Source organism: Cygnus olor, chromosome 2, assembly GCF_009769625.2.
Source record: "Cygnus olor isolate bCygOlo1 chromosome 2, bCygOlo1.pri.v2, whole genome shotgun sequence".
NCBI classification, from domain to species: Eukaryota; Metazoa; Chordata; class Aves; order Anseriformes; family Anatidae; genus Cygnus; species Cygnus olor.
Genome location: NC_049170.1, coordinates 81053793 through 81070764, shown reverse-complemented (window position 1 = coordinate 81070764; position 16972 = coordinate 81053793). Strand labels below are relative to the sequence as shown.

Genomic DNA, 16972 nt, shown 5'->3' with positions numbered 1-16972 from the left:
ATTTCATTTTGGATATTTCCATGGATAGACATGCTACATCCTCTCTAGGCCATCTATTTCAAGGCTTGACCACCCTCACCATTTAAAATATAAGCACACACACAGGTGTCTGTCTCAAGTTCAATTTACCTTTCCTATATTTCAATTTGAGCCAGAATTACTGTGCCTCCTTCTCTAAGATAAGGATGTTCAACACATCTGAAAGCCTCACTCAAGACAACTCCTGGCTATTCAAAGACAGACACTGAAATCAAGAGCACCCAGTTTCAACCAAGACAATGGCTGTTTTTAACAAAGAGCAGCACTGCTTACCCATACCTTTACATGTAGCCTATGCAGTTTCAGTGAAATCTAGCCTGCTATTTCTATGCAGAAAAATAATCCTTCAGACCCTATCCTTTACCTGACAAAAGGTGTCCTCTCTGGTACAGCATGCTGTAATGGTTCTCTGCATTTGCTTTCCAGGTACACACAAACTTCCTAATGACAAGGAGTCCTACCTCACCACTTGATCACAATACTTTTAAAAGAACAGCTTCTTAAAGTGTTTCCTAACTGTTTAAAAAAAACTGAGAAAAAGTTGCTTTACCCATAGCATAACAAAGTTTTATAGTCACCCTCTGTACGAGGCATTCACTGCTTCATTATATATATACACACATAGATAAAAAACAAATTGAGTCATGTTTTCTTAGCACCAGTAGTTTACCTCGCAGTCTGTCTTGTTTGTTTCATTCTTAAGAGCCAGATTTTAAAACTTACTTCAATTCACAACAGTAAAATCTGCATACTCTGTGATTCTTGTCCCTGTCAATACAGTTCACCTTTCTCAAACTATGAACCGTAACACCTGTATGGAGTCTGCAGTGCATATGGGTTTGGTGTGCAACTTGTCCTTGTAGTGCACAAAGTTGAATCATAGGCAGGCCCTATTTCTTTAATTGCTTAATGTAGGGAGAAAAATGTTATGGCATTTATGCATACACTTGCTTTTCAATTATACTTACGCTTATGGCAGCATCTTCAAGAAGGCTCAACCAAACCCTGAGTTTCACCAGAGCAGGTGAATTTGACAGAAGTGCAGGCAACTGCACAGAAGCTGGTGCTAGCAGGACTGCTAAAAGAGCTCTTATTTACAAAGCAGAAGCACAACTATTTCACTGTCTACAATTTGAAAAAAGCCTCTGGCTTCGTATTGACATGAGTTCTAGTGTATTGCTTCATTCATAGCCTAGCTTTACAAGTTAAATGATCATCCTATTGGTCTACAAACTCTTCTCTTACCATCTCTCCAGGTAAAGCAGAGCAGGACAGCAGCAGATACAAGATAAATGTTATTCACAGCTCACAATCCAGTGACAGAAGGGGAAAAAAGAAACATCAATATAACCTAGTTGCTGGACTCAGCCAGAATATTTTTTGGTATTTCTCCAATAAATCAAACATCTAAATATTCTTACAAGCATCAGTATACAGAAAGACAATCAGACTGATTGCAGTGCAATCAGACTTCCCAGAATTATTTAAATGCAACTTTAACAGATATTTAGTCATAGTGCCTAGAAAACAAAGCTGTCAAAAAGCACTGCTTCAGCAGCTTCCCCAAACAGGAGACAAGACAGGAGGTAAAGATCTAAATATTAAGTAGTAAATGTTAGACTGGTATTTGATTCACGAAAATCTGCTTTTCATATAATAGCTCTTCAAAGTACCAAAGTTTGAGAAGTCCAGTATTTTTCCACATTTTGCATTGTGGAAAAATCCATCTAAAAAATCACAATTTGTTAAAAAAACATTTTAATACACACAGGAGGCATGTGTTTCAACAAAAATAATTTTTTCCTTCAATGAAAAAAAGAGTGCTACACATTACTCTCAGAAGTAACCTACCAGCAGGCCAGTATCTACATGAAACTTCAGAAGCACTTTATCCGTCCAAATACAGCAGTTACGCAGACCAGAGGTCACTTCAGCAAAACAGCAAAGTGCAGTTTGCCCCACTGCTGTGGTGTGAGAAGGCAGATAAGGGAAATCTCAGTGCTGCAACAGGAGTACGTAACACCACTGGTTACATGCTAGAGTCTCTTATCAGTAATGCAAGTGGTAGAATGACACCGATTTCACCCCAACCCCACTGGTAAACACAGGATTTGTAGAGATTCGTTTATATACTATAATTTCACAGAGACTATGGTCCAGCTCTTGGCACCAGAGTGCCTTAATTCCTGACCATGCAACTACGGAATTGATTTTCACTTATGGCTTTACCATCCATGTTGCAACCTCCTTTTGCTATCTGGCCCAAGGTCACAACCTCCTTCCTATCAGTTACACATTGAACCCTGCAGAGCCTGTACTTCCTTTGGATACAAGATGAAGGAAGTAAACTGCATGAACCATTTTTAACCGACTGGTGCAGGTAAGCAGGCACATGACATAAGCTTCCATTCACTATACAGAGGAAGATGTGCAGATAGTCCATCCTATTCTGTCATCCTCCACAGCCTTGTGAGCCCCATTAGAAGTTGGTAACTCATAAGATGCAGCGATACCATGTCTTCATGGCATACTTCAGTTAAAAGCTGCACCATAGGATAATTCCTGTATCACGAAAACACAGTCCTACCTGGGCTCAATTCCTTCTTCATCATAACAGGATGAAAATCCCCTCTTTCGTCAGCAGAAGAGAAGGATAATTGAGATGTTCACAACTACTTGGAAGTTCTCAGAAACGTAATGAGGCGTTTGATCTCAATGTTTATGATCAAGCATGCCTGCTGTGCCATCATCTTGACTCAGGAGGTGCCACTGCAGTTCAAGCAGCACTTCATTCGATTTCTTAACACAAAAGCACAACTCTACATTTGCCTAGAACTGTCACGGTCCACTTGGCTCAGTATTTATCTCCCACCCACCCTCATTCCAGAAACCAGGCTCTATGGGGCCTTAGTTCAGCAAACAGTCTCAGAGTACGCTGGCCACATGCAAACAAAAGCCGGGCTCCTTAAGTTACGCAACTGTGCCAACTCACTTTTCAAAAGAAAGAAAATCCTGCAGCAGAATGGCCTCAGTTTGAATAAGATTAGTTTACTATCCAATGCTGTTCTATGCTTTCCTCAGCCTGAAGGGATCCAGGCCTTTATTTCTCCACTCTGAAAGAGTTCCAATTCCAAGCAAGAATGCAGAGAGAGACCAACTCTCTGTAGCTCAGTAATTAAAATGACTGTCTAGAAAAGACAAAGCCTGAGCTCGTTTCCACTTTAGCATGTTTGTGCATTCTGTGCATGATAATTAAGCTTAAAAACGTTCTCCTGGAAGGTAGGACACACAACTTTGCCCGTTCTCAGATAAGGAAGAAACAGAATCCAGGTCTCCCATTTCTGGGTAAGGCCTCTCCAAACAAAGAAGTCATTAAGTGAAAATAATGACAGGTAATAAAAAGGGCAAGGAACAAATACTACAGCAACTTTCCTTTAAACTTCACCTAAGAACAGACGACAGACCTTTATTCCTAGTAGTAGATCTCAAAATAATGGAAAACTACAGGACCCAGAAAGAGGTTGCTCTCAGCATAAAGCTTTCATCCTAGGCCAAGAGTTGGCACTGTCTCATCACTAAGGCACCCAACCTCTTTGGCTAATTTTTAGGTATTCTAGGTCTTTACTAGCTCTGAATCCCTGCATGTTTCAACACTGAAAAAAATATGCCTGACAAAGGTTAAACTAAGATGGAAGAGCTGCACTGAAAATAAGGAAAGGTAGCACACAGAACACTGCACTAAAAAAATAATACCACTATGGCTAGAGGCCTCTAACTTTTTAATAAAAGAAACACTTCTGCCAATGAAGCAGAAGACTATTCATCTAAGTAGTCCTTTGGAAAGCTCTGTCTGTGCTCTTGCTAAAAGCAATCACCAAGTAAAAATGTTAGTATATACAGATTATTTTTTTTCTCCTTCTTCTCAGACTCAGTTGTATCTCCTTGTCAGACAGCCATTTGGTAGGATTTCTTAACCCGCTCTTGGCAGACAGTCACTCACCTATCGGAAAAGGTGACACCGAGACATGTTTTAAGAACACATCAGAATAGATATAACAAGCTAAAACAAAAACAGCTGATGAAATTCAAAGCACAGTCCAGGTTCTTTTTGATAAGAGACAAAAATTGCTATGACACTGTACTGTCACTTGATTTATTCCCTCAAAGATCAGGTGGCTCTTCCATTACAAAAGACAGAAGCATTGACAAACATCATTGCAGAGTAAAGGATTAACATGCTTGTTTTCACATGCACTTTTCCACAGTCCAAACAATTCACACCAGTACCTCACAGATAGATCTGCAAGCGTTCCAGGACAAGTCGCCATTGAAGGAGAAGAAATTCTTCCACGTATGAAGGTGTCATTGGTTAAATGCAAACCATAAGGGAAAGAAAGCTGATCCACTGATTCTAAGACAAGTAACTATGTTTGCTGTCCCATGTTACCTACTTAACAGGTTCTACCCATCACAAAAGATGCATCCTACAAGCAAATGTCACTCAGCATGTCCTAAGAAACAGTGTGCAAGCAGAGCAGTTTTTCCAGGCAGTGGGCAACATCTACATTGCGAAGTAAGGTTGATTAAGGAAGTCCAGGGCAACTTTCATTTAGCACCCACTTGGCAGCAAAGATACAGCAGTGTCAAGCTCTGCGCGGACAAACAGCCCAACCAAACATCCAAGCTGCCTGATGGTAGTGAGAGCTGCAGATGCTGTACATGGATACTCCTGCAGGTCTCACAAGGTTAAAACTCACCACTGGTGCATCCTTTTTGACAGGGCAGGAGATGCTGCAAGGCAAACACTTTTATTTTCATGCCACCTTTCTCCCACACCTTCTGCTGAGCGCACTGCTATCCCTATGATTAACGCAACCAAAAATAAAACGGGGACTGCAGTGAACCTGCAGGAATACAAAACAAGTGGCCTCGGGAGCTGCTTGCATCATGCATCCTGGGCAGGAAGCAGATGCTGACTGCAAGGATGCCCGGGATGCGAAGGGACAGGTGCTAGCGAGAAACATGCCTGCAAAGGACAAACCTACAAGGCAGGCTGCCCTGCACCACCACGTTGGCACCTCCAGGTGGAAGGGCTCCACCAGCACTACCTCCAGCCCCTCGCATTGCCTCTAACAGGTGCAGCTGCCTTGTGCTGAAGCTCAGCGCGCACCTGGGCTGATGATTCCCTAGCAACTCCGGGCGCAGGATCCATAGGGACCCCCCTCACACCCACCTGCAGGACGGGACACCCCGAGCCCGTGCTGCTTGCAGGGGGCTGCGTGCCCCCGACCACCCGACCGGGGGGCAAACACCGCCGGCTCCCATCCGTACCTGCCCGGTGATGCCGGTGATGAGAGCCACCTTCCTGCCGGACCCCTCCTCGCCTCCCTGTGCCATGCTGCCGCCGGGGAAAAGTGCAGTGGCAGCCCCGGGGCGGAGGCGCGGCCGCACATGGGCTGTGGCTACCGGCCGGGGCTACCAGCTCGCCCGCCTCCGCGCCGCCATTTCGCGGCTCCCGCCCCGCCCCGCCCCGCCCCGCCCCGCCCGCAGGTGCAGCCCCGCCGCCGGCACGGCCCCCGCCAAGCGCGCTCCCGGGTGCGGTGGGGGGGAGGGGGGGGGGTGATAGTGGTTGCGGGAGCGCGCCCCGCTTTTCTCTCCCCCTCGCCTCGCCCCGCCCCGCTCGGCCCCGCAGCCAATCGGCGGCCACCGGCGCTTCCTTAAAGGGCCAGCGGAGGGGCCGCCGACTTCCTGACCTCGTGTCGGGGAGGGGCGGGGCTGTCCTGCGGGGGGGGGGGCGGCCGCGCAACAGCGCCCCCTACGGCGCGGAGGAGCGGGTGGCCGCGCTGGGGTAGCGGCGGTTTTTAACGTTTCGTCGCTCGCCCCATCCGCCTCCCTGATTTTTCAGTCAGCCACGTAATCTAAAAAGTAACAAACGATAAAAAAGAGGCCTGTTTATATTTCACTATTAATCTCCGAAGGCTGTCAGAACGGGATTTCCATATTACATGGTTGGATGGCAGGACCTCTACACAACGAAATAATTGGGGTTTTGTGTATTATTATCATTTTACTATTTTATTATGGCTCATTAGTGTGCATGGTCAAAAATTACTCTTCAAGGGGAACTATACTCTGAAATCCTCAAAGCTTTTTTGCACATCGTCACTACATACTCCCAGTTTAAATCTCCTCGTTACTTCAGTCTCAACTAAGTAGTAATCTAGGATGGAGTGAAGTAACTGCAACTACAGGTTGCCCTGTATGGTTAACCAGTTGCAAGATTTCATCCCAACAGTCTCATTCCAGCATCTCGTTTCCAAAGCTTTCTGGGGTGAGGCAAGACCTAACAGTTTTAAATTCAGGACTAACATACTAGTAGATCTTTAGATTGATAGCACATCCCATGTTCATCGCATCTTTGCCATTCCCAGAATTGGGAGCAAAGTTTTGAGTAACTCAACAGTGACACCATTTCTGCAGCATCAGGAAATTTTACAAGAAACCCTTCATTTTAAGAGGATTGGCCAACTTAGATGGTATAACACTATCTAGCCATTTCAAGCATTATTTGCTATCCTTGCCAGTGTCTGGTGGAAGGGGAGTTGGCTGCCACGATCTCTATAAAAAAGCAGAAAGTGAAGCTTGGTGCTTGCTGCCTCAGGTGATGTTCAGACAGGATTTTGTGAAGGTGGTGGAAGAGTGCAGTAGAATGAGAGATCAGACTTAAGCACGTAGTTTTATGCTGTTTGTTTCTTCTCTAGCCTACCAACTTAGCTGATAAAGTCCCTTTGCAGACATGAAAACCAACTTCTTGTAGCACACTTCTGCCTGGTTAACTTACAAGATTTCCCTAGAGCATTTATCCAAATAAACTGAGACCAAATTGGACTCTTGTCACTGAGACACAGTGTTCACTTGCCAGAAAATGTCTTTGTTATACCTCATGTGAAACAGAACAGCACTGATCTTACTTGTGACAAGAAAGAAAAAGAGTAAAGAAGAATATTAAAAAGGCTACTGAGAGAATTCTGCAATAAACCCAAAATCAGACTGTTGTCTCTTCCACCTATTATGCTGGCTGTTCTCAGGAGTTACATGGTCATAATATCTGTTCAGGAGAAGAATTTTCCTAGACACAGGCAGTTTTATAAAGTTGACAATATTGCCTACTACTTCTGCAAACTGTTTTCATTCCAGTAATGATTGCTGAATACAGGTGTACAACCTCAGATCTGAAAGACAAGGAACACTTCAAATGGCATGAATTCTGTCCTCTCAGCTTTAAAATAACACTGGAGACATAAAAAGACACACAATTCTGAGAACTGAAGGATTCCTTGTGCTAGGAATGAAGCACAAAACTTATTTTTATTTAAAAACTTAGGATTTAGCACTGGAGAAAATGAAGAACGGCTTTATTTACTTGTTTATATAGATCATTCGCTCTCCTGCTAGATCAGAGCTGCATAAAGCGATGCATGAAGAAATATCCTTTTTTCTGGCAAGAAAAGCTCATCATTTCTAGCTTTTGCTGGCAGTCTCTTAAATGTACTCCAAAGTAAAGCTGGCCTTCTTTCTGTGTTCTGCTCAAGAAAGCACAGAGAGGTGCTGACAGTGCAAGGCCTGAAGCTGGACTAGATCAAGATCCCCCATCATTGGGCTTTCATGTGCAATTAAGAGGCTTTTTTTGGTCACCCTCCAAACAGAATTTTGTCTGCCCCTGTTTGTCCAATAACCCACTGGAACTCTTTTTCAAATATAGCATTTTTCTTGACTAACTCTCCAAAGCATTTCTCCAAAGGAGGGAGCCTGCTCACACCTTTCCTAACTCAGATGATTAATCAATTACATCAACTGAAAGACTGCCTTGTCCTATGACTGTACTCTCTCAGGTGACAAGTACCGTGGGCTCTCCCTAGATTCAGAGCAATTGCCTTCCTTTCTACTCAGCATCTGCACTCCCCACTGAGTGGGGAGATTCAGAACAAAAGACTGCAATCTGTGTCACTTATGCAAGGAGAACATCTCAGTCAGACTCTGCTGAGATCACTTTTGCAGGGCTTATACTGGTATTTTTAGTCAATGCTAATACTAGAAACAGGCAGATGAAGCCAGACAGGATGTAGCTCAGTTCAGGTTCCAGCTGACTGAAGCAAAAAATGTCTTGAACCTGTTTAAATTTCTGTTCCATTTATAAGTCTGGCACTGGTAGTTACAGATACTGTTAGCCAGCTACCATAATCCTGTTAAATCTGCCCCTGGCATGCACTGGGGCACATTCCAGGTTTAATGCACAAAGACCGTTCTGTCACCAAAGTCTTCCAAGGTACATTGTTTACAGAGGAGACTGAAGGCTCGATTGTGGCACAGGTACTAGGTTTTACCTAAGTTGCTCTGGTGTTGACAGCAATTTATGACAGACTGCAGCATTTTTCAGGATAGGCTGAAAACTGGACTACCCCAGGGATCTGGGGGTTAATATGTACTCTGGGCGCTAGCCTGCACTGATGTCTTTCTTGCTGTCTCCAGCACCTGTACCATTACATGTGCTACCTAACTTAAAGCTATGTCTGCCCACATCATAATCACTTTTTCATGCGTCTGTGGACCTGGCTCTGGCCTCTAAAATTGGCAAGGCCCTCACTGAAGAGGAGACAGCAGATAGACATACACACGCACCCTCAGTCCCCTTGAATCCCTGTAAGAGGAGAAGATTGCATCGAGTAAATTTTAAGCCCAGAGAATAAACTGAAAATCGCTGGGAAAAAAAAAAAAAAAGCATGTGCTATAGCCTGTATGGTGTTAACCTGAAAGCTGCCACCCCAGGGACTGGGGAGAAAGAGAGAAAACAGATGCAGATAAATTTGCTTTTTGGTTGTGGATAAAATTATATATCACAGAGAAAGAAGGATGGAAAGCACTGCTGATTGATGTCAAGTTGGCCAAAGTAGGAAATAATGGAAAATGAGCTAAAAGGAAGCAGGGAGGGAAAATTAAAGAGAACATAAATGTTGCTGAGAATAAGGAAGAAAGGAATAATAGGAGGAAAAGCCTGAAGTATATTAGATTGCAAAAAAACACCATCTTAAGTATTAAGGGAAAGGGAAAAGGAGGGAGAACATAGACACACTGAAATTTTGTTATGCTTGAATACCACATACATTGCAATCCTGAGGACCTCGCTGTTTGTATGGGGATTTAGCCATATTGCTGACTGGGATTTGAAAAGGTAGTTATGTGAGGTTTAAGAATCTCTTATGAATCCCCTGTTAGTACTTAGAGAAATAAAGTAACCATGCTTTAACTCCAGAAGTAGAAATTACTGATTTAAAACAAACTTTTTATTCATTGTGGAATGAAAGCATCCCTAGTATTATTTCATTAATTGTGTTATTCATACTAGAAATGCTTTTTCCACATTACTTTGATATATTCTGCTGTGCTGAGAGTTGACATGTTAACAGTATATCCTGCTCCATACAGGAGTAGGAAGTTGTCATCAGACCAAGCGTAGTCCTCTTCCTCTGCATCACTCAGTGCGATACAGGGAAAAACTGGCAGCTTGTCTCTTTTTGAGCCTCTTCTGAATGACCCACATCAAACAATTTAAGCAACTTCTACATCAAGACACTGTGAACTCTATCATAGCTGTATCCAAAGAAGAGCTCTAGCTCAATGAAGAAGAGATCTAGCACAATGTGAAAGAAGGTGCAGGTGTTAGAGAGTAACCAGTCACAGAGGAAAGAGAGACAGATCTCATGGGAAATAAAAAATGAAGAGTGGGAAGTTAAGAGAAGTCAGTTCCCATAAATATTTTTTGGACTGTTGGCTTGAATATTTGAGGGCACATGGAGTGACCTACTCTCAGTGCTCTGATATGGCAATGGCAGCTGGAGCAGAAACATCAGGACTCAGGAGATCATACTGGGCTGCGAGCCCTGAGACCAGGGCCTGGAGATAAGCAGTACTGTGGCCACCTTTGCCTCTCAGGTGATTCTTATGCTTCTGACACATCTGGCATTGCAGACGTCTCCCCACAGGCTGTTGTATTTCTTTCCAGTGGGACATTCTAAATAGCAGAGCCATGAGAAGCTGAGAGATCTATGCTGCAACTCAGCATTACAAAGCTGGGAGCTGGGAGGAATCCTGGCACTACTGTCTCCCAGCTGGAGCTCCTTGTGTTCAGCATTTGTTGCCTGTGCCCAGCCCACAAAGAACTTGCAGCCTTCTTTTCCTCTTTGCAAACACTTGCCTGCTTATTTTTGAAGGGGTGGTTAATATTGGCTGTGTTTGCCCCTTGGCAGACATTCATCCTTTGAAAGGCAGAGTCCAAGTTCCTGTTACTGGTGGTGTGATGTGATTTCAGCGCTCTGTGTAGCGTGGTGTCTCAAAGGCAAAGACAGTGCCAATACCCCATTCTACCCTCACATGTATCCCCAGCACTACAGTGAAATGATGCTACGCTGCAGTAAAACTGAGGCAAGAGCAGGATCCAGGCTGATCTTTTTTTTTTTTGCCACTGTTTCTTTCTATCCTACAGGCTTGCTTCTGGAAATTTTACTCAAGACTGGTACAGGGCCATAACTGCACACAGGACTCACGATCCCTCTCTCACTTGGTGCAGATTGGTGGAGCAGATTGGGTGTGAAAACATGGGGATATTGGCAAAACTGTTCCTGTGCAGGCTTGGTGCCTCTAGACTTCCAAAAAAGCCACTTTCCAGCCCAGCACATGGGAAGGAGCTTGCCTGTGTTCACCGTTTTGTGAAGGAAGGTTGGGGAAGACCTCCTTTCAGCTTTGCTTATATTTTCTGTGGTCAAGAGGAGCTTTAAAATAGCCTTGCAGCCTCAGACACACACACTGCATCGCAGGAGTGTGAGCTGGCCTGACAGCTGTCACCACACCAGATTTTGCATTCAAAGTCGTGTAATCTGAAAACAGTTCACAGAGGAAAAAAGGTCCCTACAAAAAAAAACAGCCATTACATTAGATTTCCCCCTTGCCTCTCATGGGTCTTAGTACTTTGGGTGGGAATGAATGTTCCCCTTTCCACAAAAACATATCCCTTAGCTTCCTCTGGCATCTGAAATGTCACGTTACTCCATGAACCTGATGAGATGCAACCTGCCTGTCTGTGCTGGCACCTTGAGGACTTGTGGTGCCTCTTACTGCTGAGGTATCATTGCCTGATACCTCAGCGTGCCTTTACAGTGGGCAAATCACAGCTGCCATGCTGGGGCCCATGTCCAGGCAGGGCCGGGCAGGGGGGATCTAGAGCCCGGCCCTGCTGTGGCTTCCATGGGGCAGGGGCTGACAGCCCCAGGGCTGATGTGGAGGCCTGGCCTGTGGGGGAGCCCCAGGGGTGGGAGGCAAAAATGAGGCCTATGGGTGTCCTCAGGGCCTGGACACAGCAGCCAGGATCACAAGCCAAGCCCTTGCTCAAAAAGAAAAACTGTTTAGTTAAAAAAGAGTGTGGTAGTGACAGTCTAGTTTTGCACTGTTTGTGCTCTGTAAGTGAGCTAATCCTCATTGCAACATGTTCCTGCAGCACACGGAAATAATTAACAATTGCTCCTTTGTACCTCAGCCTGAACTGGAAGTACCTAATTATGGGTATTGTTTCTGTCAGAAACATGAGATAGGTGTCCCTTCTCATTTGCAGGAGAGGGTAAAGAGCCATGAGCACAAAATGGGTCAGGCCCACCAGCTTGTGAGCATGTACAGTTTTCCCTCACAGCCTGGTGCCAGCTGGGATGGAGCCAATGGAGCTAAACACCTGAGGGAAGACACAGGTTCCTGGCTGGAAGAGAAGGAGAAATCTCCCTGCATGACTGACTAGAAGCATTCATCTGACATTATTATTTCAGTATGTACAAGGAGTAACAGGACTTTCAGGGGACATTTTGGAAGTTCTTTGAGAAGTCCAGTGGTCAAAGTTGAGAAAACTGTAAAAGCATAATATTGTTAGCACTGACAAGCATCTTTGTGTGTTTCAAAGGATGTTCCCAACCATGAAGCCGGGTCACAAACATCTACCTCCACATGTGGGTCTGTAGATCCAATGCTTCCAGCAGGATAGCAGAGATACAAAAATATACCTAATGCAACAAATGCTGTGAAAATGAAATAAATACATTTGGAAAGCATAAAAACATGTCTGGTTAAAATCTTATTTTTAAAGAGGATATCAGAGAATGAACTAAAAGTTGCTATGCTGTAAACCTTAAAAGTCTACCCAAAGAGAGAAATGAGTAGCTGCTGGAAGGCCAACTTTTTCACAAATGCCACCATTTCCATTATATGTACACAGATGCACTTGTGTATCTCCATCTGTAGCCCTGATGCCAAATGTCATCTTTTTATCACTGACATTTTTCCTTATGGGGAGTAAGTTTGAACAAATCAGGGTTTACACATGCTGTTAATCCCAGGTAAGGCTATTTCAGAAAACTATTTATTCTGCTCACTAACAAGAATGAGGACATCAAAGCCTGTTTGTCTGGGAAGTCATCAAAATATAGTACAGGGGTTCTCTTCTTTCATCTGGCATTGCACAACTGTAGTCCAGTACACACACAAGTCCTTGTGTAAATCTTGTCCAAAATACTTCTAATCAGAAAAGAAAACAACAACACTGTATTTCTCACACTATAAAAAAGACCACCTTGGGAAAAGAACAATGCAGTCACAGAGTGGTGTGGTGTCTGTTAAGAAAGTTTGCATTAAGCAAGCGTTAGCTATTCAAAGAATTAACTGCAACGAAGCAGTAAGGGAGCATCTGTTCCTTGTCACTTAACTCAGCACCATAACAGAGGGCGGGGCAAGAAAAAAGTTATAAAAAATTCTAGCAGAGAAATGAAAAAATCACTTCGCTGTCCCCTAGTCTGGATTATTCTCTTAGAAGGTGGTTCAAAATGCCAGTGGTTGCTTTTCCAAGTTGTCTCTACAGTCACTGAATGAATCAGTAGCAGAATGTAAGAGAAACCAAAGATATGGACCAGAGGGGACTCTTAACATTGCTGAAACTAAGTTTTTTGTAACAACACATGCATTTGGCTAGATATATGCTATTCACACTCTTTATATATTCCTTTACATTTATTTGTGGCAAAGCGGTAAGGTAAGAATTAATGCTGTTATTTTTAACATGCATATTTCAAGTGGGTAAAAGCTCTCTCTCAGGCTTGTGTGCCTGGGATAAAGCATTCTGTGATTAGTTGTGACCAAAACCAGAAGAACGATACATAAAATTACTTCTTTATTACCCCTATTACAATGCATTAACTGTTTGCTAGGTGCTGACAGAGTCAGACCCCTGCAGCCTTTCTTTTGGTTTGCCACAGAGGAGTGCTGGATTCAAACCAACAGAGGCGCATAGTGGGGCTGGTCAAAGAGTAACTTGGGTGCCAATGATGGGGAAATGACAGAATTCACATCTCCTTGGGACTGGAAAGAGGCAACACTGCAGTAAAAGCAACAGGATTTCAGGAGGACAGATTTCAGTTATCCAGAGGGTTGTTAGGTAAGATTTCCTGGAAGGCTGATCTAAGGTAAAGAGAGAAATCAAACGAAATTATATAACTCTAAATAAATGTTATTAAAGGTGCAACTTCAAACTTTCCAGTTGCAGAAGATGGGCAGGAAGTAGGGTAAATGATCAGCTTGTTTAGGTCACTTTGATCCCAAACATTAGAGGAAATTATACAGGAAGTAGAAACTATATTAGAGTACTAAAGACAGATTTTCAGCAGCACGCAGAAACAACATCAGAGAGGCCAAAGCAGAAAATGAGATGTTATTCCTAGAAACCCTGGCTACCGAAAGCATTCTAACAATGCATTAATAATAGGAAAAATAGAGTTAGTCAACTTGTAAATTGAAGGGGAAGGCTACTGGCAAATGACATTGGTAGACAACATATTTAATGCTTTTTTAATCAACGTTCCCTAAAAAGTGGCTTCCACAATTAAGATCAATAGCAAAGGGAATAATCTGACCCTCACACAGAGAAAGAACAGGTTAGAGAGCACTTTGATTTGCTTCGTATTTTCAAATTGGTTGAGTCCAAAGAATTAACTTTAATCCTAGAGTACTTCAGGAACAGTGTGATCTACTCTCATAGCCATTGATGGTGGTCTTCAGGAACATATGATTTATGGGTGAGGTATTCACAAGCAGATAAAAACAAACATGACATGCCCTGAAAAGGAGGATGACAAAACCAAAGAATTATTGACTAAACAATTTAACTCAGTTATTCAGAGTTTGGGAGAAAATAGTAAAACATGATTATTTGTGACAATTTGTAAGCATCACAAGAGAAGAAAAAGAGCGCACATTGATTTTTGACTAAATCCATGGATTTGTCAATATCTAATTTGATTTCTTTATTTGGCTGTTAATGGACCTGTGAATCAAAAGAAAACCAGTAACTGTTATATGCCGTGTTCTCACACTGGATACAAGATCTTGTCTGCTTTTGAGTAACACACTTAAAAGTTGCATGTTCTCAAAGCTGTTGACACAGACTCTCTGAAATTAACAAACCAAAGAAACTAAGTCTGAATGAATCTAATAACAGATGGATGCAAAATCAACTGGAAAGTCATACTGAGACAGCATGAGGTCACTATCAAAGTGGAAGGACAAATACTGTCAAGTGTTCAGAGTACATAGTGTGTATGGACAAGGAAGTGTTTTCTTTAACAAATTAGAAAATGGAATAGAGATCTCCATGAAGCTGAGGGGGAATGCAAATAAGCTAGCTTAGAAATGAAAATGATCACCAGAGATGATCTGGGTAAAATAAATAAATGATCTGGGGGGAAAATCAGATGAAATTAGCAGGGACAAATGCAAAATACTGCACTTGTGGGGGACTTAGCAATTTCAAATGAACAGGGTAAGGAACACTGTTATAGAAAGGAGTATAAAGCTTGTAATGGAGTCAACAACAGCATATTGTTGTTGAAATAGGCAAGTGCAGTGTAGATACATATATATGATCTGTAAACGCATCAAGTACTCCTGATTATTTGCTGTTAGGGTCTCAATAGCGGCCCTGTTTTTGGTGCTGGATGTTGAGAGACTGGGGAAGAGCCATGAAAATTGCCAGAATTTTCAAAAATGTGACATGGAAGGAAAGGTGGGAAAAAAGTTGGATCTTTTAGCATGAGAAAGGGTAATATTGTCCAGAAAGAAAGAACCAGGACAGCCTTCCAATACATAAAAGGCTGCTATAAAGAATTAGAGAGTGATCTATTCTCTGTGTGCCTTATGGATAGTGCGTGACACAGTAGCTTTAAACACAAGGAAAATCATTTTAATGATAGGGATTTACAGCACTGGAACAGATTTGCATAGGCAGGTTGTGGCATATCTTAGTTCTCTGATTTATAGACTAGATAACATGATTTATGATTTATAGACTAGGTTGTTCCATCAGGAGTCGCACTGACTTCCTGCCACTCTTCAAGTGCCAGACAAGCTCTCATAAACAGCAGTAGCTAATCCTACTGCAACCAAAACTTTCTTTCACTCTTAGACAAGTCTTTTTAATTTGGGTAAATATATTACATGTAGGTAGCAGAGCTGTAATCAGAGAATAGAAGACAGGTTCTCATAGATTGCTCTTGCTTCACCCATTTTGCCACATCCGTACTGCTTGAGACTACATTGTTTTTTTCAGCTATAAATTTGACAGCTGGACAAACACTTGTGACAATCCCAGTTTCAGGGTGCAGCTGGGGTGAGGGTGGGAGATGAGGGTGACAGGCAGGCTGGCAGGGCAGTGGCCTCACTGACAAGGAAGGCATCCAATACTACAGTACCCAAAAACAAAGAAGAGAGCAGATCCTGTGAGAGTAACTAGGGTTGGCCAAGTCCAGATCACCAGAGAAGTCTGCTGCAGTGAGGCAGAACTGAGATCAAGCCAGGATGTCAAGTTTGCAAGTCAGAGCCACTGTCAACGAGGCACATGGCCAGGCATAGGCACATCTGCACTGTAGCTCAGGGAAAGACCAAGGGTGAATGCCTTAGCTTGAACAGAGCACCTAAGCAAAGGGGACCAGGCCCTTGCTTCTCACGGCTTTTTCTCACCCATCTCTTTCCACAGCAGTGATCTAAGATCCTGCAATGGCTCCAAATCCAAGCTAGCCAAACCCCTGGGGAGGGCAGTGCAGGGCCTTCACAATCCAGATAAAAGCATCTGCTGCTCATTTGCCACAGCACCCAAAGAACAAATTCCTGAGCACTCCCTGAGAATCACAGACCCATATTGGATTTTAAAGGATAGCCATGTGCTGATGTAAGAAAGACTACTGATAAGCCACAGTCTTAGGAAAAAAATCCCAAATACATATTTCCAACCTCAGTGACTGGTTTTAACTAGCTAATAATCTCAAAGCTATGACCATAAGAAATGATGGTTTGTTGGGTTTTGTTTTAAAGGACAGATTAGCTGTGAGATTTCTGATACCCTCATTTCTAGCATCTGTAGGCTCCAGAGACCAGATTTGCTAACCACAACTCTATTTCTGACATGTTTTCTCTTTTGTAGGTTCCAGTGCTATGCCCATAACCTCCATGAGTACAACCAAGACTGCACCACCTTTTGTAGCAGCCCCTTGCCTTTCATTAGGCTGTCCATCAGCAGTGGACCACCAGAGAATCTGGCCCAAAATGTTCAGTATTTTAATCTGTGTTTTATAATCTCTACATGACTATTGAAACCAACCTTTTTTTGTAGTTAACTGTGAGGAAAAATGTGTTTGGCAGCACTTGAGCCGTCATGCTGAAGTGTTTGACTATAGCTTTGGTGACACAATTGGCCCATGTGTGCAAGGAAGTGACAGCATCAGCTAAGCCTGTCACACCACTGACCCTACCAGCAAATCTGACATTTTTGGAGACTATAATTACTTGATCATCTTTG

General features: G+C 43.1%; 1 protein-coding gene across 2 annotated transcripts in view; it reads right to left on the bottom strand.

Moving 5' to 3' along the window:
• Nucleotides 1-5694, bottom strand: part of GMDS (GDP-mannose 4,6-dehydratase) — a 413573-nt gene extending 407879 nt beyond the window's left edge. The window contains exon 1 of one of the 2 annotated variants that reach the window (XM_040547996.1): nucleotides 5371-5694. In XM_040547996.1, the coding sequence (XP_040403930.1) occupies nucleotides 5371-5436 (66 nt within the window). In that variant the 5' untranslated portion in view covers nucleotides 5437-5694. The remainder of the gene's footprint in view (nucleotides 1-5370) is intronic. The other variant, XM_040547995.1, reaches the window with a different exon arrangement.
• Nucleotides 5695-16972: the final 11278 nt, after the last annotated feature.